The sequence below is a fragment of the Stomoxys calcitrans genome, chromosome 1, assembly GCF_963082655.1.
Source record: "Stomoxys calcitrans chromosome 1, idStoCalc2.1, whole genome shotgun sequence".
In the NCBI taxonomy this organism is placed as follows: Eukaryota; Metazoa; Arthropoda; class Insecta; order Diptera; family Muscidae; genus Stomoxys; species Stomoxys calcitrans.
The window spans coordinates 93,317,101-93,340,472 of NC_081552.1; the positions used below are offsets into that span (position 1 = coordinate 93,317,101).

The window sequence follows — 23,372 nt, forward strand, 5'->3', positions numbered from 1 at the left end:
GCTACCAAGAGACGGATTATTGCCATACATTTATTTTTTATAGAAAGCATCAAATACAACAAGACACTAAAACAGATTCCAGAAATCTCTCTTCTAAGAATTTTGAGAAATTTTTCGTTTGACTTTTGGAATATACAAAATTGCCGACTTTTGACAAGCCAATTTTCTCCCAAAACATGACGGGAGAAATTGTTGTAACTGGTTTCAATCGTCTACTTTATGCCAATACAAATTTCATTCTTGGGTATTTTTCGTCGTTAATCCGAACTTGAGCACACGAAGCAGCAGCAAGAGTCGTTGCCGTTGTCTAGCGTTCGAAGTCAATAATACAACTTCCAAAAGATATTTGCTCTGTGTTGGCAATCAGTGTAAAATTCAGCTCTCACTTTATGACCAAATGTCACCGCCGATGTGTCAGTTCCTGCTATCACAATTAAAAAATGAAATTAAAGGATCTTTACCAATTTCACAGTAACAAGAATTTTGGCAATATTCGATTTTGAAAAATTGTGGGGGTGCACCCCACACCCCAAAAAAAAAAAAAATAAAATCCTGGCTACGTCCCTGATGGGATCTATATCCAAATCTGAACTGATTTTTTTTTATCTAAACTGAAAAACATGCCTGTACCACATTTTAAGACGATCGGACGAAAATTGCGAAATATACTTTGTACACAAATTAACATGGACAGACGGACAATCATAAAATGATTCTGAGTCGATCTGTACACTTATCTATCTCTCTTCCTTCTGGGTGTTACAAATGAATAGATTAAGATATAATACTCTGTACGACAGTAGTGGTGTAGGATATAAAAAAAAGACCTTAACACGACATTAATGATATAACACCTGGCAACTGGCAATGGCCATTGTTAGTTGCTAAGTTGAAAGATGGACAATTTTTTTATGTGGACCCCATATATCGATAAAATTTGTTTAGATAATAAAAGGTGTATTTTTAATCCGATTTTGATAAAATAAAAAGTGGCGAGTTGTATTGACCACTCGACATTCAGGGTTTCTCTAAAACTACATCCACATTTCGCAAGTTTTGTGCAGTTTTATACGATGAAAATCTTATGAAGGTTTTTTTGTTATCTCCATAAGTCCCTTCAGGCATAAATCGTACAATATTTTCTGAAACATTTTAATTGTAATGGTTTTGTGAATTTGGACCATTTCACCATTTCAGATTGTACTGGAAAAGCCTTAAAAAATCCTATATTAGTGCTATTGTTACCAAGTAGACTATCGTTGCCCGGGGTAACCAGACTGTTGTTTAGAAAGACGAAAAATGAATTAACTTCTTTTATGATAAATACAATATTTGAGAAAGAAGTTTAAACAAGATTATTGAGTTTAAAAAAGTATAAAAGAAACTTAACAAAATGGAGGTTATGGAAGAAGGTAATCTTATGGACAGAGTTCCAATTTTGCTGCAGAGAGATTTGGAATTTTATCAGGTTTGTTGGCACCCTACAAGTGTTGTTTTTAAATTGCATAAGACAAAAAAAAACAATAAGATTTTCTTTTATGTAGACCCATCAAAGAGTTTTGCAAGAACGTTTGTGTACTGGCGTTGTGGGTGGAAAACTAGACTTTCCTCGTTATGCTTCATTTGCTGCCATCAAAATGATTCTGTGGTGGGAAGATGAATACTTTGCCTCATATCGCAAACATTCTGGCCTATTGCATACTGAAAAGGAATTAAGTGAAGGAGATTTTGTAAGTATGGGAGTATAAAGTAACAAAAAATACCGATATGTTTCCTAACCTACATGGAGCATTACTACTAAATTCATATATACACATACGTATTTTGATGTTTTTTTTAATCTCCAGAAGTTTCATTGAAAAAGTCTGTTACGTATGGTTAAATCTGAGTTGTATTGAGAGGGCCTACTAGTGGGTCTGATTGTTTATAATCTAGATAACATGCCATTATTTCCTCTAGGCTTATCAAACGCACGCAAAAAAATAATTCGTTTCACATAAAGGAAATGTTCGCCAAGTAAACTTCTTTTCTGCAAAACGTTGGAATTATTTTACGATGAAAGTACATGTTTGTTTTGCGATAAATTCTAGCTTTTTCTTACATTCACATTTTTTTATAAGATGTTATTCGGGGTTTCAACTAGTTTTACGGTAATTATAAATTTATTTAACGTCATCCTTATATATATTGCACATTATTTTTAATTTTAAAATAGACTGTGCATGGTGAAAAGGGTACCAAGTTCAATTTAATGTTGTAACTCTCTTCTCTCTATACTCTTCCAGAGTATATTTGGATTTAAATATTTCGATGTTATGATACACAATTATATTAAAAGCCTTCCATGTTGCTCTAATGATTTGTATCATTGGACGTATCTATGGCAAAACTTTAAAAATTGTCAATGTCCAAGTTTACCATCCGGCAATCACTGGTCTATACGTTTAAATACTCATCCTCTCCCTCTATCTAGTTGGAGAGGCACATTCATTTGTCGGTCAAGTGAACGAATTATCGTTTGCTGTTATCGAAACACTTTTGCCATTAAAGAATTTTTGGTTTTACAACAAAGGAAAGTGACTTTAACCGTAGGCGTAGTTGCTTTAGGGTTTACATGAACAAAGTTAGTTACATTCAATAATGCTAGGTTTGTGGCTACCGTTTGATATGTTGAGGCGAAACGTTACATAGTTGCAATAAAATAAAAACTTCTTAATAAAAGTATTTTGTTTCTCGTAAAAATGTCTCAAACGTTTTATTTTTTTGCGTGTTTAGTCCGCTCAGACGGACAGTTATTAATTGATAATGCCACGGATGGCTGGACTTACGCTCCAAAAAAAGCGGTAGTCAACAGTGTGATTTTTATGTACATTCCGACTGTCTGAAACCTGTTAGTTTTTCCTTAACTCATATAAACAATCCCTCCGTTTTTATAACGAGGTCCCTTATCATTGAGCTAAAACTTGAATTGGACTGAACTCATTGATATGAGAGAATAAACTTCTGTTCTTTAATGGAATGTTCATGGGAAAATATATATATGTTACAGTGGTTAAAGAGCTAGCCTACATTAGACTCACTTAGACATTTTAGTCCATACCACAGGAATTAGAGAAAGAAGCTACCTGTCGTTGTACCTTTAAAAGGCCGAATAACTTCCGAATGTTCTTATCGGCTTCAGACAAGCCTTCACAGAAATAACCAATGAAGTGGGACTTCTATTATACTTACCAGTGCGGGACACCACACAGCACGAGTTCAACAATTTTATCTTTCGCTATGTACTAACAGCATCTTCAGACATTGTTACTTACACGATGACTGAGACTTCTGTTCTAGCTAACGACAGCAAAGATTAGATTGCCTTTCGGGCCTTATCTCGAAGAACTTACTTAACATATATGTATCTAAAGGCATTCCAACAGATTCCAGTTCCCTTCGAATTTGTAATGTAAATTTAAAACTGCTCTGTCATCTTCTTAAAGATCATATGCGCTGTCTAGAATAAAGGACATTGTTTTAAGGATAGCGCGGTGTCCATATTTGCTGCTAGACCAAAGAGAAAACTCGGTTATCATCTGATGGTGTCGTCCGCAATGCTGCTGTGATGCACATACAACCCATCCCTTGTATCTGGGTGAGTATTGAAAGGTGGATAGATTTTTTGAGTGCCGTCCACCAAACCACAACACCATAGAGCATTATAGGTCCTACAACTGCACTACACAGTCAATGTGTGACATGCGATTAAGCCCGCAACTTTGGCTTCCCAGTATTTCTCTAATATTCTCCGATACAATGGTAAAATATAGTATCAAAAGGTTGGTCTCTTTCTATTGTTACAAATCGTCTTTCAATAACACCTGAACTTCCCCATATCTGGTGATGTGTATTAGTGTCAATCAAAGAGCGTGAGAAAGAATAAGAGCTGGCGTTAGAGCCCAATACGGGATGACGAGTGACAAATTTTAAAAAACAACATGTTTGAGTTGCTTACGATATTTCGTTTTTCCTTTCTTCCAACTTTCGGTTGCAAAGAAACAAAGCAAAATACGAAAAAATGTTCGAACGAATTCCCGAATCAAAACAGAATAACCCAGAAATGTTGCAACCCTCAATGTGATTCTAATTGGAATACGTGGAAAATGTTGTGTCTTTAACGCGAGTTGTTTTACAGTACGGGGAAGACAAAGCAGAAACCCTCTCTTCTATTTCTTACGCTCTTGCGATGGTGCGGAAACTTATTCCTCTGTACTTAGCACATTTAATGTTGTCTCTTTTCTTGTATACGGGACTTAGTATGCTGAGGTTCCAATCATCGGGTATGCGTTCTTCTAGCCAGATCGCGCAGACGAACTGATGCATACGCCTTATCAGCGTGTCCTCTCCGTGTTAAATAGTTCAGTGGACAACCCATCGGCTCCTGCTGCCTTGTTGTTCTTCCTTCGGGTCACAGCTACTTGGACCTCATTCTGACTAAATATGCTATACTATCAGTAGGGACACTATGGAAATATATTCTTTCCGTATCTCTAGCACACTATCTGTATCAGTTCCCAGTTTTCCTTCTTTGCAGGAGGGTGTGCCCCCTCCGAAGCCATCGGTTGGATGATTGATTCTTTGGTAGAATTTTCGGCTCTTGTAGCGGCTCTTTCAATGGATTGCCATTGCGCCGTTGTAGCATAGGGACAAGGAGTACTTTCATCAAGCAGTTGGGTCAGTTGAGTGGAGTAGTGTTTGCATGTTTTCAATGTCCAGTTTCTGTTCACTGCCAGATCGTACTTTTACTAGCTTTTTGTGATCAATTTGGTTTGCTTGTGAGCTTTTATACCCACCATCATTTAGTCATTCTATTTGCAATACATCGAAATATTCATTTCCGACCCTACAAAATATATATGTTGGATCGGCGTAAAATTCTAAGGCGATTTAACGATGTCCGTATGTCAGTCAGTCCGATGAAGGGTCTGAAATCCATAAAACTTTTATTTATTACCCGATTTCGCTGAAATTTGAAACAGTGAGCTGTACATTTGGATATAGCTTCCGTTTAGACCAAACTGCCGATTTAGCGTCTGAAGCCCACAAAAAGCTTCATTTATTACCCGATTTTGCTGAATTTTTAAATAGTGAGTTGTTTTAAGCCTCCCGGCATCCGACCCAAATAGCTGCTATATAAATAGATTGATCTGCCGATCAATCCTGCCGATGAAACCCATAAAAGCTTTATTTATTATCCGATTCCATTGACATTTGAAACACAGAGCTGTATATTTAGATAAAGCTGCAATATGGACCGATCTGCCGCTTTAGGGTCTGAAACCCATAAACGCAGCATTTATTAGCCGATTTCGCTGAAATTTGAAATTGTGAGTTGTTTTAAGTCTCCCGACATCTGACTCAAATTCTGATCAAACTATATAGATATAGACGCCATATAAACCGATCTTCCAATTTAGTGTTCTAATCCCATAAAAAGTGGATTTATTGCCTGATATCGCTGAAACTGTTACTTGTATAAGAGTTCTCGTGACCTGAATAAAATATGATCCAGACCAGTCCCTATTTAGATATAACTATGGATATGGTAGTGGATTTAAAAGTAAAAAGGATGATTAATATATTCATGGCGGTGTGTATCCCAAGATCGCCGCCGCCGAAATTAACACGTTTTTACTTCTTTTATATTGAAATCTGGTGCTGATAACTACCTTTTTTTCCGCGGCGAAGTCTAATAGCCTCAACCAATTATCGGACGTTATCTAGTGGAGGTAAAATTTTCTTACTGTTGGACCAAAGATATTTTTCTTCCTTACCTTCGCATTAAAATCCCCCAGAACGATTTTAATATCATGGGCGGTCGCTCTCTAGGGGCTCGTAGAAAATATCTTTGCACTAATGAGACTGATGTTGAAGAATTTGGCGTTTATGCGGACTTCCTTTAAGGCGATTATATCTGCCTTGCACTTCTCCAATACATCCGGCAGTGCGTATACTGCACCTGTTCTATAAAGAGTACGGACTTTCCAGGTTCATATCCGCAGATCATGCTCCTTTTTTCGCTTGCGTGGGTCGTCAACATTAGGGGGGTTTGTTTTTATTATCCTTTTGTTTCTCCCAGTAAGCATTATAATTTTCCGAGTGCGGGTTACTGACCCCACCACTGTAGTACAGGGTATTATAACTCTGTGCAATTGTTTGCAACTCTAAGAGGGAGAAGAGATAGATCCATTGATAAGTATACCGATCGGCTTAGAATCATTTCCTGATTCGATTTAGCCATGCCTGTCTGTAGAAATCACGATAACGTTTGAACAAATAAAGATATCCGCTTGAAATTTTGCACCGATACTTCTTTTCGATGTAGGCTATTGGAGATTGCAAATGTGCCATATTGGTTTAGATTTGGATAAAGCCCCCATATTAACCGATCTCCAGTTTTGACTTCTTAAGTCCCTAGAGTCCTAAATTTGGCATAAAGGCTTCTTTTGCGACTTCCAACATCTGTGCCAAATATTATCCGAATCGGTCTATATACTGATCTAGCCCATAATCGTAGAAAGGCTCAGAATTTTAAAAAACTACGTTGTTTATGACAAAACTTACTAAATTTTGTGATTCTCAAAAGGATTTAGCCCCCCTAGACAAATGCCCTTATACTAACCGACACGCGGATTTAACTTCATAAGCTCCTGGAGGTTTAAATTTTCACCTAATTTGGCTGTATTAAGGCACATCGACTTCTGTTATGACTTCCAGCATATCTGCCAATTGTGATCTGAATCAGTCTATATACTGATATAGGCCCCTTAAATATCGATACCTCGATTTGACTTCTTGAGACGATATAAGTCGCAATCAACTCCCGATTTGATTGTAGCAAAATAATTCGAATGAATTAATAAAGGTAAAATTTTAGCGGAATCCATGATTGTGGGCATCCAAGATTTAGCCAGGCCGAAATTAGGAGGTTTTTATACCCTCCACCATAGGATGGGGGTATACTAATTTCGTCATTCTGTTTGTAACACCTCGAAATATGCGTCTGACACACCATAAAAAATCTATATACTTGATATATAAAGTATATTTATAGCCATGTCCGTCTGTCTGTCGAAAGCACGCTAACTTTCGAAAGAGTGAAGCTAGTCACTTGAAATTTTGCACAAACACTTTTTATTGGTGTAGGTCGGTGAGGATTGTAAATGGGCCAAATCGGTCCTTGTTTTGATATAGCTGCCATATAAACCGATCTTGGATCTTGATTTTTTAGCCTCTAGAGGGCGCTATTCTCGTCCGATTTGACTGAAATTTTGTACGTGGTATTTTGGTATCACTTCCAACAACTGCGCTAAGTATGTTTCAAAACGGTCCATTTTTTTAAATATATAGCTGCCATAATAACCGATCTTGGATCTTGACTTCTTGAGCCTCTAGAGGGTGCAATTCTTATCCGATTTGACTGAAATTTTGCACGTAGTGTTTTGGTTTGACTTCCAATAACTGTGCTAAGTATGGTTTAAATCTGTTCATAATTTGGTATAGCTGTCATATAAACCGATCTTCGATCTTGACTTCTTGGGCCAATAGAGCGCGCAATTTTCATCCGATTGGGAAGAAATTTTGTACAACGGCTTCTCTCTTGACCTTCAACATAAGTGTCTAATATGGTCTGGATCGATCAATACCTTGATACAGCTCCCATATAAACCGATCTCCCGATTTTGCTTCTTGAGCCCCTACAGGGCGCAATTCTTATCCGAATGAACTATTGTGTAAATAGCATATTCTTATTCAATATTCTTTGTTTGCTTAAAAAGAGATACTGCGCATAGAACTCGACAAATGCGATCCATGGTGGAGGGTATATAAGAGTCGGCCCGGCCGAACTTAGCTCGCTCTTACTTGTTTCTTATGTATTTTTCTTTAGTAAAGAGGATATGATATAGAGAGATCGATTTATATGGGAGCTGTATCGGGCTATAGACCGACACAGTTATTGGACATCATAACAAAACACGTCGTGCAAAATTTCATCCCAATCGTATAAGAATTGCGCACTCTAGAGGCTCAAGAAGTCAAGACCCAAGATCGGTTTATATGGCAGCTATATCAGGTTATAAACCGATTTGAACTATACTTGACACAGTTGTTGGACATCATAACAAAACACGTCGTGCAAAATTTCATTCCAATCGGATAAGAATTGCGCACTCTAGAGGCTCAAGAAGTCAAGACCCAAGATCGGTTTATATGGCAGCTATATCAAAACATGGACCGATATGGCCCATTTACAATCCCAACCGACCTACTCTTATAAGAAGTATTTGTGCTAAATTTCAAGCGGCTAGCTTTACTCCTTCGGAAGTTAGCGTGCTTTCGAGAGACAGACGGACGGACATGCTTAGATCGACATAAAATGTCGCGACGATCAAGAATATATATACTTTATGGGGTCTCAGACGAATATTTCGAGTAGTTACAAACAGAATGACGAAAATAGTATACCCCCCATCCTATGGTGGAGGGTATAACAATTCAAGGAATTAAAAGAAAATTATTAAAATATTTCTATTTGTTATACCCTCCACCATGTATGGGGTGTATACTAATTTCGTCATTACGCCAACAAAGAATATATTTTTGATCATCTTGACATTCTAAGTCGATTTAGCCCTGTTCGTCCGTCTGTCGAAAGCACGCTAACTTTCGAAACAATGGAGCTAGGTGCTTGACATTTTGCACGAATACTTCTTATTAGTGTAGGTCGGTTGGGATTGTAAATGGGCTATATCGATCCATGTTTTGATATAGCTGCCATATAGATCAATCCTGGATCTTGATTTCTTGAGCCACTAGAAGGCGCAATTATTACCTGATTTGGCTTAATTTGTGCATAAAATGTTTTGTTTTAACTTCCAACAACTGTATCAAGTATAGTCCAAAACGGCTCATAACCTAACATAGATCCCATTTAAACCGCTCTCGGATCTTGACTTCTTGATCCCCTAAAGGGCGCAATTATTATCCGATTTAGCTGAAAATCTGCATGAATTTTTTTGTTTTAACTCAAATCGATGCCTCAAATCGATTCATAACCTAATGTAGCTTCCATAAAAACCAATCTTTGATCTTGACTTCTTCCAGTTTTTTTTTCAAATTAAAGAATTTTCAAAACCTCTCTGCAACTGTAGGGTGGTTAAAGATACTTAAATTTTTTTTTTGGTCTCTGAAAATTACCCATCGACGATAACATTTGGCCATAAAGGGTTTTCGCTATGCACTTGCAGAATTTTTGGTCGATTTTCCCCTTATAGTTTCTTTGGTCAATTTTTCTATTACGAGTTGGCGTTGCGTTTTACGTACTTGTTTCAGTCATTTAAATCCCATTTTGTCATCTATTTAAAAACATTAAATAAATTTTACGTACACAACAATAAAAAAGGGAACAAAATTCGCTGAAGAGGATGTAGAAAAAAGGTTGCATTTTTGGCGACAACTTTATGTTAAAACAACAACATTTGGTGCAGTTTTGTCGTATATCCAGATCCCAAAAATTAAATATCTTGTAAATCTTTGGAAGGCGGATTAGATCTTCCAAAATCCTTCAGAATGTGCTTGTCTGTGCGGGTATCTCAGTTTTATAGTAAGAAGTGGGCTTTTCAATTACTTTGTAAAACATTTCCGCGAATTAGCTTTGGGCTTGGTTTGTTGTAGAAAAAAAAAGAGTTTGTGATAACTAAACGGTACATTCTTTTATCGAGAGCATAAACCTGCTGTTAAGTTTGGTTTGGTTTTCTCGTACACTTTTATGGTAAACTAGCTGGACAGGGCCCGCACCGCTGCGAGTTCTTTCGCTCTTTTATTTAATCTGAGCCCTACACAGGCACGGACAGGAAGTATGTCCTGTTTAGGGGTGCTGGTGCGAACTTTCAGATATTTCGCACCAAATGCCTTCCGTTTGGGCCTTATGTTGCTATGGTCGGTAAATATATCCGGTATGGGGGTATTTTTGGGAGTGAGGTGGACCCCCCATATATCAGATTCTTGCTCTAGTCTTATTTAAGCCCTATATTGTCACTATTGGTTTGTTTTTGTTGTTGTAGGAGTTTGTTGTGTTCTATCTCTCGTCTGCTTGATTCTGTTGAGTATCAATATCCAGGAACTCTGCGACTAAGATGGCATCTGGGTCTGAGTCGAGTAGCATCTGGGTCTGAGTCGAGTGGGTCTGGCTGGGCAGTTAAACAGGTCACGTGTATCGTGTGGTCCCTAGTCACAATCGGGACATACATCTTGCAAGTGGGCATCAATTCTTACTCTTTAGAAGTTGAGGCGGCTGCATCTGCCGGAACGCTTGATCTAGAGGTTCTTTCTTGTAGCGCTGAACCTCACGCACTATATCATGTAGATCTACCTTAAGGCTTCTGGGCGGTGAATATCTACCCACAAGATGATGATTTGGATGGGAAAGGAAAAGGTATTGCTTAGACAGCATGTAGTTATGTCTTCGTAATGGTAGGATCTTTGTCTCCTGATGGAGGTGGTCCACATGAGAACTGAGGTGACAGCCCATCGCAGTTCGGAGAACGGCATTCTGACAGATCAGAATATTATTCCACTGCGTGTGACATAGCTGACGAGACCACCCTGGCATAACTTATCACAGACGGGCCAATTGCTTGGTACGTGGTAAACGAGGTTTCTTTGTCTGCACCCCAAGCGCTGCCGGCAAGTGACTTAAGGACCTTGTTTCTACTTTTGACTTTATCGCAAATTGGTGTGGCATGTGCTGTCAAATGTGACGCCAAATATTTTAGGGCACTTGATGGTCGGAATCATATCTCCATCGACCATCACAGTCAGCTCCGCATTCACCTCAGGCGTATAAGTAGTGAACAATGTGGCTGAAGATTTGGTGGCAGCTATCAAAGTCAGGTTGAGGGCAGTAGTTATATACTCAAAATCAGGTAAATCCAAATTCTTCCGCATCAGTGTAGAGATTTCGTCGGGCCCAACGCCTTTGATGATATGGCGCCACGGATGATATTCGTAGTAGAGTCCACGGATACGACGAATGGCTCTCCTTGCCCTGTCACTCTCGGGATGCACAATGACGGTAGAACAACCTGGCACATATCTTCGGATCAGTCGCGGTTATGTCGCTAAAAGTGACTGAAGTCCTGTCATCCCATCTACCGGGGTTGGAGGGCGACTTAACAGTAGACCACAGCTTGCCTAAACCGGGTATCAGTTTACTGAAGCGGCGATTGGCGTACTCTCTGAAGCCAGTCCAATCGGCCTTCTTCCGATTGATGAACGTACGGCGCTCAGAGGTTATGAAGTCGGGTGGTCGGTCGATGGTGAGAATGATGAATGTTTGGTGAGCTGCTACACCTCCTCTTATTCCTTGTGGGGGTTTCCTCATTCACCGTGCTAAACGTGGAGTCTTCAATCTGCTCTGCCAAAGCTATGCCCCGCTGGTCGTTACCTAGGGGAGTACGCAATGAAATGTGATGCGCATTAAAGTCCGCTAGAACCAGACGATTATGGCCAGATAGTAGCCCACTTATGTCGGGGTTGTAAGCTTGGCCATTAATTGGAACACAGCTACCAACCAGCGCTATGTACACGTTGTATAGCTCTATCTCTGCAGTACCGGACTTGATTGCTATCCCCATGCACTCCATGTAAGTCACTAGCTCCGACGCAGGCGAAATGAGTCTATACTGCACGGAATGGTGTATCATGAAGGCCAATCCCCCACCCCATTCCTTAAGCGATCCTTACATAGCACATTGTATCCGTGACAACTGTGCAAGCTGCAGGTATTGGTCAGCTTTGTTTCCTAGATCGCTGCATCCAATATGTTCTTCCGACTCATAAACTCCACGGAGACCGTTGCAATTCAATTGCAAAAATTATACACTTCCCGGCACTGGCCTGGTAATATTGGGGCTGGGATGTTGCTGTTACGTATATTGACGCATATGAGAGATCGAAGGGGTCACATAGTCCGACGACGAGGACGCAGAAGGCGACGACGACGACGCTTGTGACCCACTGCTGTCCATGTTCGCACAGCACCTTGCAACATATTTAGTATGACTATAGACCCGTAGTGATGTAAGACCAGAGCAAGATCGGAAATTTACCCACTTAATGCACCGATTACACCTTACTGACACCTATCGATGTCGGAATTCAGTGCTATTTGCAAAATCCCTAATTGTTTTCTGTACCACGTGCCTAAGTTGGTTCATGTCTGGTTTTGTGTCCCCACCTTGGTTAGGTTAGGTAGGAATTTCGTGCTACTTACAAAATCTTTAATTGTTTTCCATGCCACTCCCCTAAGTTAGTTCATGTTTGGTATAGTATCCCCACCTAAGTGCTGGTATCTGCTAGACGCGAAAGCCGGGCAATTACGAAGGAAAGGCTCCAACAACTCATCATCTTCCACGCATGCCAACACATGCTATCATTTGCCGCACCGATTTTACAAAAGTGAGCTCGTAGTCCTATGTGTCCCGTTATGATACCAATATATGTGTTCCGTTATGATTCCATACTGACCTCCTTCTGGCTTTCTTTCAGTAATAGCCTCGTCTTCTCACGATCTGGATCCCCACATAGGATTTTCGCCGTCCTTCCGACCGTTTCGCCGTCCTACCGACCATTTCGCCGTCCTACCGACCGTTTCGCTGTTCCACAGGGTTCCATGCGCATTCATCGCCCACTCCCTTAACTCGGACTGCGTCGACTTAAAAGGCCTCGGGTTAACTTAGTTTATTGACGGCAGTCCTCTGGCCTTCACCGCCAAATCGTCTGCCCTTTCATTTCCCCTTACTCCGCTATGGCCCGGCACCCAAACGGTACGAATTTTGCCATCCTCAGAGAAGGCGTTAATATCCTTCTTACACTGTAAAACTGTTCGTGACCTCACCCTTCTTGTTGTTATTGCCCTTATGGCAATTTTACTTTCGGTAAAGATGTTTACACTCGACGTCCTCGCGTTAGCACCACACCACCTCACGCATTCCCTAATCACCCGGGTCTCCGCCTGCAGGATTGTTCCTGGGTTCTCAATGTAGACCCCCAGGCTCACACTGTCCTCTAGCTTTGATCCATCCGTGAAACATAATCTTCCAGATGGCAATACTACGGTTCCGTCAATCCAAGGCTGTGCCGCTGGCAGCAGTGCCTCGCACTCGACATCAAGGTTCATCTCAGGTATCCGATCGGAAACCTCTTGCCATCCTTCCAGGTTTCCTATCGTGGCCTTGATTGTACCGCGATGGTATGAGCTACTCCCATCCTGAATCCATTCTAAGTACCGGTGTTTGTTGAAAATGCTCCAACGTCTCATCATCTCCCCCACATATCACTTGCCGTACCGATTTTACATAATTAAGCTCGTAGTCCTATGTGTCCCGTTCAGAGAACGGTTGTGGTGCACCGCAACCGCGCGATGTACCAAATGGTATAAAGAATTTCAACCACTGCAACCGCTCGCTATTTATGTCAGTAGGTATGAGTGTTGGTCTCTCAAAAACAAAGGTGTAAAAGAGTGGTGGCCAAAATTAAAATGTTCACTAGATTCCATAGTCAATTCATACGTACGCTTATGCTATTTGTTTCAGTCGTTGTTCAGACTGCAACGACTGAACATGCATTTGGGTGTACGCATCGTTTTTATGTTTTCGTTTTAAAAACAATATTTTTTTTGTGATTAAACGCGAGGTAAGAAAGATTAATAATTTTGTTTAATATTATGTTTTTTTAAACATCAATCTTTTTGCTGGATAAATGAATTTTCAATTAAAGATAAACATATTTAAAAATAAGAGAGTAACTAACGCATACAATATCATTTTAATTTTGGCCACCACTGGAGTAAAACGCCCAGTGAGCAATTTTTGCCGAGCGCTCTGATGTTTTCTGATGAATATTTTGAGTTTTTTTAATGTTTTGTAAGAAAATTTGCCGATTTCTCAAAGTTTCCCCTAGAACTTCACAGATTTTCGGTTAGATTTCTTTGATCATTTTTGCACATTTTATTGTATTTATGACCGAAAATGCGCAAATATACTGCACATACTCGAAAAGGAATGTATTTTTATCGTATGTTGATTATGAACAGTTTTTTATTAATTATATTTCGCGTGTTTGTCCGCCACTGTGCGATGGTTACTTACGATCCACAGCCATGCATTCACATCAAATATCCATACCATAGAATAGGCACATAAAATCATTGCCAACAAATAAAAGCGTGCTAAGTTCGGCCGGGCCGAATCTTATATACCCCCCACCATGGATCGCATTTGTCGAGTTCTTTTCCGAGCATCTCTTCTTTGGGAAAAAAGGATATAAGAAAAGATTTCCTTTGCTATTAGAGCGATATCAAGATATGGTCCGGTTTGGACCACAATTAAATTATATGTTAAAGGCCTGTGTAAAATGTCAGCTAATTCGAATAAGAATTGCGCCCTTTGGGGGCTCAAGAAGTAAAATAGAGAGATCGATTTATATGGGAGCTGTATCGGCCTATAGACCGATTCAGACCATAACAAACACGTATGTTGATGGGAGAATCCGTCGCACAAAATTTCAGGCAAATCGGATAATAATTGCGACCTCTAAAGGCTCAAGAAATCAAGATCCCAGATCGGTTTATATGACAGCTATATCAGGTTATGAACCGATTTGAACCATTCTTGGCATAGTTGTTGGATATCATGACAAAACACGTCGTGCAAAATTTCCTTCCAATCGGACAAGAATTGCACACTCTAGAGGCTCAAGAAGTCAAGACCCAAGATCGGTTTATATGGCAGCTATATCAGGTTATAAACCGATTTGATCCATACTTGGCACAGTTGTTGGATATCATAACAAAACACGTCGTGCCAAAATTCATTCAAATCGGATAAGAATTGCGCCCTCTAGAGGCTCAAGAAGTCAAGACCCAAGATCGGTTTATATGACAGCTATATCAAAACATGGACCGATATAGCCCATTTACAATACCAACCGACCTACACTAATAAGAAGTATTTGTGCAAAATTTCAAGCGGCTAGCTTTACTCCTTCGGAAGTTAGCGTGCTTTCGACAGACAGACGGACGGACGGACAGACGGACGGACATGGCTAGGTCGACATAAAATGTCACGACGATCAAGAATATATATACTTTATAGGGTCTCAGACGAATATTTCGAGTAGTTACAAACAGAATGACGAAATTAGTATACCCCCCATCTTATGGTGGAGGGTATAAAAAGGAACACAATACAAATGCACACATATCTGTCTGCCATTCAGTTGTTGTTATTGTTGTTGCTAGCGGTAACAACGGGTCAACCAAGAGGCTGATGGCAATCAAATGTGAAGTTGATCTTTTAATCTAGTTCGGTGCTTTAACAAAAAACGAGCCCCGTGACAGTGCAGTACTCATATGCAAAGGAAAAAGTGTTCAACACACAAACATACACATTGTAACAATTACCAAACATACAAAAAACCCAACAAGTGAATCCCAATTTGTTTAAGAAACTAAATAAAGATAATTTTATATATAAAATTAAATTTGTGTTTGTTTGTTCCGTATAGAATCAAACACGGCTGAACTGATTACCTTGAAATTTTCACATATTGTGTAGGTTGGTCTGGAAGGAAACAAAGGCTATATATTTTTTTATATCGGGAGGGGGGCGGACCCTCCCCCTTACCTCAAAAGTACTACCCAAAAATAAAAGTGAATCGATCGGGACAATATGGGATTCAAATAATAGATATTCAAGAGTAGAGTACGAATTTCATATTGAAGGTTGGGTCCAAGTACCTGGGGGCCGCCCCAGCCCCAAAACCCCCTAAAATAGGTTTATTTGACGATCATGACAATATGGGACTCAAATGAAAGATATTCGGCTTTATAATTTATTGATAACGGAAGGGTGCGGACCCTCTACCGTTACCCCAAAAACACTACTCAAAATCAAAAGTGGGCCGATAAGGACGATATGGGTATCAAATGAAAAGTATGCGAGAGTAGACAACGAATCTGGCATACAAATTCATGTCGAAGTATAGGAAGTCACCCCACCCCCACAAAAACGCCCAAAATGGGCACATTAGCCAATCACGGATATATGGGACTAGGATTGTTTGTTCCGTATCGACTGAAAAACGGCGGAACCGATTTTCTCAAAATTTTCGCATATTGTGTAGGTTGGTCTGGGAGGAAACATAGGCTATATAATTTTTCGGTATCGGAAGGGGGGCGGACCCGCCCCCATATTTATAAGAAACGCACACGGCCAACCAACCTCAAAAGGGCTTGTACCAAACATTTTTGGTCTATTCGGAACCGGATGAAAGTGAATGTGTAACAAAGCCATACAAATTTTAGATTTGTAAATTTTCAAAAATACAAAATTTAAATAACAAACATAGTCTTATGTATACGTTGGTGTACTTACCATATAAAATACTAAAAGCATAACCAAGAACAGTGTGAAGTTTGCCAAAATCAATTGATTTTTATTCCCTCCACCATAAGATGGGGGTATACTAATTTCGTCATTCTGATTGTAACTACTCGAAATATTCGTCTGAGACCCCATAAAGTATATATATTCTTGATCGTCGTGAAATTTTATGTTGATCTAGCCATGTCCGTCCGTCTGTCCGTCCGTCCGTCTGTCGAAAGCACGCTAACTTCCGAAGGAGTAAAGCTAGCCGCTTGAAATTTTGCACAAATACTTCTTATTAGTGTAGGTCGGTTGGTATTGTAAATGGGCCATATCGGTCCATGTTTTGATATAGCTGCCATATAAACCGATCTTGGGTCTTGACTTCTTGAGCCTCTAGAGTGCGCAATTCTTATCCAATTGGGATGAAATTTTGCACGACGTGTTTTGTTATGATATCCAACAACTGTGCCAAGTATGGTTCAAATCGGTCCATAGCCTGATATAGCTGCCATATAAACCGATCTTGGGTCTTGACTTCTTGAGCCTCTAGAGTGCGCAATTCTTATCCGATTGGAATGAAATTTTGCACCACGTATTTTGTTATTATATCCAACAACTGTGCCAAGTATGGTTCAAATCGGTTCATATCCTGATATAGCTGCCATATAAACCGAACTTGGGTCTTGACTTCTTGAGCCTATAGAGGGCGCAATTCTTATCCGATTAGAATGAAATTTTGCACGACGTGTTTTGTTATGATATCCAACAACTGTGCCAAATATGGTTCAAATCGGTTCATAACCTGATATAGCTGCCATATAAACCGATCTGGGATCTTGACTTCTTGAGCCTCTAGAGGTCGCAATTATTATCCGATTTGAATGAATTTTGGCAAGTAGTATTTTGTTATGATATGAAACAACTGTTCATAACCTGATATAGCTGTCATATAAACCGATCTGCGATCTTGACTTCTTCAGCCTGTAGAAGTCGCAATTATTATCCGATTTGCCTGAAATTTTGTACGACGGATTCTCTCATGACCATCAACATACGTGTTTATTATGGTCTGAATCGGTCTATAGCCCGATACATCTCCCATATAAATCGATCTCTCTATTTTAATTCTTGAGCCCTCAAAGGGCGCAATTCTTATTCGATTTGGCTGACATTTTACACAGGTCTCCAACATATAATTTGATTGTGGTCCAAACCGGACCATATCTTGATATCGCTCTAATAGCAGAGCAAATCTTTTCTTATATCCTTTTTATACCCTCCACCATAAGATGGGGGGTATACTAATTTCGTCATTCTGATTGTAACTACTCGAAATATTCGTCTGAGACCCCATAAAGTTTATATATTCTTGATCGTCGTGAAATTTTATGCCGATCTAGCCATGTCCGTCCGTCTGTCTGTCGAAAGCACGCTAACTTCCGAAGGAGTAAAGCTAGCCGCTTGAAATTTTGCACAAATACTTCTTATTAGTGTAGGTCGGTTGGTATTGTAAATGGGCCATATCGGTCCATGTTTTGATATAGCTGCCATATAAACCGATCTTGGGTCTTGACTTCTTGAGCCTCTAGAGTGCGCAATTCTTATCCGATTGAAATGAAATTTTGCACGACGTGTTTTGTTATTATATCCAACAACTGTGCCAAGTATTGTTCAAATCGGTCTATAACCTGATATAGCTGCCATATAAACCGATCTTGGGTCTTGACTTCTTGAGCCTCTAGAGTGCGCAATTCTTATCCGATTGGAATGAAATTTTGCATGACGTGTTTTGTTACGATATCCAACAACTGTGCCGAGTATGGTTCATATCGGTCCATAACCTGATATAGCTGCCATATAAGCCGATCTTGGGTCTTGACTTCTTGAGCCTCTAGAGTGCGCAATTCTTATCCGATTGGAATGAAAGTTTGCATGACGTGTTTTGTTACGATATCCAACAACTGTGCCAAGTATGGTTCATATCGGTCTATAACCTGATATAGCTGCCATATAAACCGATCTTGGGTCTTGACTTCTTGAGCCTCTAGAGTGCGCAATTCTTATCCGATTGGAATGAAATTTTGCACGACGTGTTTTGTTATGATATCCACCAACTGTGCCAAGTATTGTTCAAATCGGTTTATAACCTGATATAGCTGCCATATAAACCGATCTGGGGTCTTGACTTCTTGAGCCTCTAGAGTGCGCAATTCTTATCCGATTGGAATGAAATTTTGCACGACGTGTTTTGTTACGATATCCAACAACTGTGCTAAGTATGGTTCATATCGGTTCATAACCTGATATAGCTGCCATATAAACCGATCTTGGGTCTTGACTTCTTGAGCCTCTAGAGTGTGCAATTCTTATCCGATTTGAATGCATTTTTGCACGAAGTGTTTTGTTATGATATCCAACAACTGTGCCAAGTGTGGTTCAAATCGGTTCATAACCTGATATAGCTGTCATATAAACAGATCTGGGATCTTGACTTCTTGAGCCTCTAGAGGTCGCAATTATTATCCGATTTGCCTGAAATTTTGTACGACGGATTTCTCATGACCATCAACATACGTGTTAATTATGGTCTGAATCGGTCTATAGCCCGATACAGCTCCCATATAAATCGATCTCTCTATTTTACTTCTTGAGCCCCCAAAGGGCGCAATTCTTATTCGAATTGGCTGAAATTTTATACCGGACCATATCTTGATATCGCTCTAATAGCAGAGCAAATCTTTTCTTATATCCTTTTTTGCCTAAGAACAGATGCCGGGAGATGAACTCGACAAATGCGATCTATGGTGGAGGGTATGTAAGATTCGGCCCGGCCGAAATTAGCACGCTTTTACTTGTTTTGCCTAAGAAGAGATGCCGGGAAAAGAACTCGACAAATGCGGTCCAAGGTGGAGGGTATATAAAATTCGGCCCGGCCGAACTTAGCACGCTTTTACTTGTTTTTTTGCTTTTCGACGTTTTTTACCCTTGTGTTTGTGTTTCAAAATAAGACGTTTGTTTGTGAATTGTGGTCTTAAGCCCAAACACACAGCAACATTTTGTGGAGCCTTCTCATAATTTTTCTTAGATTAGGAAAATTTGGAGTTAAGAAACTTTTTGCAAAATAGAAAAGGCTAAGCGCGATGTATTTGCAAATAGCGTCAACGATTTGGTGGACTTCGACAGTACTTTTGCCGCCGCGAGATCCGGAGATAATGTACACAGCCTTGAGGCTTTAAAAGTGGAGTTAGATTCACTTTGGGACAACGTGAAGAAATCCTATTTAGATTGCTGTGATCATATCCCGATGGCCGAGGAGACGCCCATAGACAAAAACAAGCTTCGATCTCATTACAGAGACGCTCGGGAAAGCTACATGTGAGTCATAGGCTCATAAAATGCGGATATTATGACCTTGAAGAATAAGGCGACTGAATTTCCCAAACGTTACGATAGACTCTTCTCAGACGGTTGAGAAGCTACAGCGAATTGTTAACATAAGTCTACAGACACTAGAAACACTTGGGGTTGATGTTAAAGGATGGGACTCACTTTAAATTTACCTTTGTTCTGCAAAACTACCGAGGCCATTTCTGGAAGAGTTCGAAAAGTCGCTGGAGGATTGCAAGACTCTTCTAAATTGGGCAGAATTTAACAAATTTCTGACCCATAAGTTTACGAATATTAAACCAAAATCGTAATAGGCAAGTTAACAGCAAGAATAATAAGTTCGTCAATAGTTTTCACACCAACGTTTCACAAAAGGCACCTAACTCGGGTGCAAAGAATCGCAGTAACACACAGCAAAATACAACAACTCAGACCCAGAACACACAATGCTGCCATATCTGTAAGGCCACGCATTTTATAAGGGATTGTCCGAAATTTATTGAAAAGAATATTAAAGACAGAATACATATCGTAAAAATTTCGCCTTTATGCTACAATTGCCTGTCAACAAATCACGGAGTTAAGGATTGCAAGAGTAAATTCACGTGTAGAGAATGTAACTTGAAGTATAATACCATACTATACAAGGGAACGGAGACCCAAGCCAGTAGTCGAGACCCAGCGAGCGATGCAGTACGACCTAGTACAAGTGCTGCAGCTATGACCACTTTTATACAGTCTACACCAAACATAGAATCTAGCGATATTACAACTTTGACCCTTCGGAATGACCGAACTTGGGAACATCATCAGCATGGCACTTACTCTTTACTGCCGTGGTGCAGGTTGAGTCTAGAGGACAATTGTTCGAGGCCAGAGCAATCATTAACTCTGGATCTCAGTCCACATTCATAGCAGAGAAGCTAAAGAACAAGTTGAGTCTTCCAACTAAACGGAACTTAGTACATGTCACGGGACTAAGCCATATTGTATGCGAAACTTCAAGTAAGGCTTTTCTTTTCATTTTGTGATCTCGTTTGGACCCTTGTTTCGAATTGGAGGTTTGGGCACCCGTCTTGAAAACCTTTCCTTCTAATTTTCCACCTCAGAACTTAGATTTGACACAGCTTCGAGATGTTGCCAACCTTGAATTGGCAGATCCGAAGTTCTACATTAGCCAACTGGTTGACCTATTCGTATGGATGGATATTGAACCCCTGATATTCGAAATTGGATCCCCGATGAAAGCAAGCGGTACACTTTTGGCCTAAAATACAGTCTTTGGATGGATTGATGGGGGGATCCATAACACAGGGAACGGCGGCTGGCAACGGAGTTTCTTTACATAGCACAGTCTTAATTTAGAAGATACTTTCACGCTTTTGGGAAGTGGAGGAACCCCCAAAAAAGGTTTGGATGCCTGAGGGGGATACGTTTTGCGAACGCAATTTTAAGGAAACTACGCGTCGAAACAACGTTGGCAGATATATCGTGACCGTCCCTTTTAAAAGTTGCGAAGAACAGGGTATTCCAAGAAACATCGCAATGGCACATTTCTATAGAATGAAAAGGAAATTACAGAAGACACCAGAGATAAAAGAACAGCATGACAAAACTATTCTAGAGTATCTGGAACTTGGACACATGAGGAAAATTTCTTCTGGAGAAATAGCAAAGACTCCAAATTATTATTTACCACATCATGCTGTCATCAAGCCAGACCGACTTACTACAAAACTTAGGGTGGTTTTCAACGCATCAAGTCCCTTTTCAAATAAAATAAGCCTCAACGACAGTTTGTTTACTGGACCCATTCTGCAGCAAGATCTCGTTTCGCAAATTTTGAAGTGGAGGTTCTTTAAATACGTGTTTAATGCCGATGTTACCAAAATCTGTAGGCAGATCTCTCTCGATCCTAGCTAAACCCATTTCCAAAGAATTCTCTTTAGGAAAACTTCAAAGGACCGAGTCGAAGATTACGAACTTTTTACCGTCACGTTTGGAGTAAATTGTGCGCCATTCCTGGCAATTCGAAAGCTTCTTCAGAAGATGTAATGGACACTTACTTTGCTTCAAAGATTATATGTGAAAACTTGTATGTTGATGACGTCCTAGCAGGGGCACACACGATTAACCAAGCTATTAAATCTCGAAAGGAGTTGATTTCAGCTTTGGATTCAGCTGGATTTCATCTAATGAAGTGGACATCAAATGACAACAGGGTCATTAGGGATTTACCGCCAGGACAGCTGCTCCCAGTCAACTGGCTGGAGCTTTCGGAAGACTCGTCGACAAAGACTCTTGGCATAAGATGGAACATTTCAGGAGATTACTTCACTTTTACTCAGCCCACGTTGGAATATGCAACAAATATGACTTGATAAAATTAACTGAGAGACGGTCTTAAAGCAATAACTCTGATTAATTGGGAAAACTTCGTTAAAAACTCTAGTGCAATAGAATCGCTAAGAGTCCCTAGGTGGATACATTTCACGCCGACGTCCAGGGTGGAAGTCCACGGGTTTTGTGACGCCTCAGAGAGTGCGTATATTGCAGATCTATACATTAGGGTGGAATATGAAAATCATCAAACTCTTACCTTTTTGCTTACTGCAAAGACTCGTGTAGCCCCTAACAAAAAAATCTCATTACCAAAGCTCGAACTGTGCGGAGAAGTATTACTTTCAAAGTATTCGTATTCCCGAGTATCAGCTGAGAGTTATTTCAGAATCTCTGCACATTTTCAGACTAGGGGAATTTTTTGTATACCGATTTTGTTCGTACTGAAAATCTGCAAATACTCTGCATATACTCGTCACTGAATTTGTTGTTTCTTTTTTTGTTGTATTTCTGAGCATCAGAAGAGAGTTCTTTCACAGTCTTTGCACATTTTCGCTCTTAGTTAATTTTGGTATGTATACCGATTTTGTTTGTTTTCGTACCCTCCACCATGGGATGGGGGGTATACTAATTTCGTCATTGCGTTTGTAGGGTTGCCCAAAAAGTAATTGCGGATTTTTCATATAGTCGGCGTTGACAAATTTTTTCACAGCTTGTGACTCTGTAATTGCATTCTTTCTTCTGTTAGTTATCAGCTGTAACTTTTAGCTTGCTTTAGAAAAAAAGTGTAAAAAAGTATATTTGATTAAATTTCATACTAAGTTTTATTAAAAATGCATTTACTCTTTTTTAAAAAATCCGCAGTTACTTTTTGGGCAACCCAATAACACCTCGAAATATGCGTTTAAGACCCCATCAGCTGAGAGTCTCGACGATCTGGGTAGATCTAGCCATGTCCGATCGTCTGTCGAAAGCACTCCAATTTTTGAAGGAATAAAGCTAGACTCTTGAAATTTTGCTCAAATATATCTTGTTAGTTGGTATCACTTCCAACAATTGTGCTACGTATGGGTTAAATCGGTACATAACCTAATATAGCTGCCATATAAACCAATCTAGGATTTTAACTTCTTAGGTCACAAGAGGGCGCAATTCGTACCCGATTTGGCTGAA

At 39.8% G+C, this 23,372-nt stretch overlaps 1 protein-coding gene across 2 annotated transcripts in view; it reads left to right on the top strand.

Annotated features, from left to right (window-relative positions):
* The first annotated feature begins 1,324 nt into the window (after positions 1-1,324).
* LOC106093356 (uncharacterized) overlaps positions 1,325-23,372 on the top strand; it is a 163,965-nt gene continuing 141,917 nt past the window's right edge. For both annotated transcript variants that reach the window (XM_059360396.1, XM_059360397.1), the window contains exons 1-2: positions 1,325-1,468; positions 1,545-1,730. In XM_059360396.1, the coding sequence (XP_059216379.1) occupies positions 1,394-1,468; positions 1,545-1,730 (261 nt within the window). In that variant the 5' untranslated portion in view covers positions 1,325-1,393. The remainder of the gene's footprint in view (positions 1,469-1,544; positions 1,731-23,372) is intronic.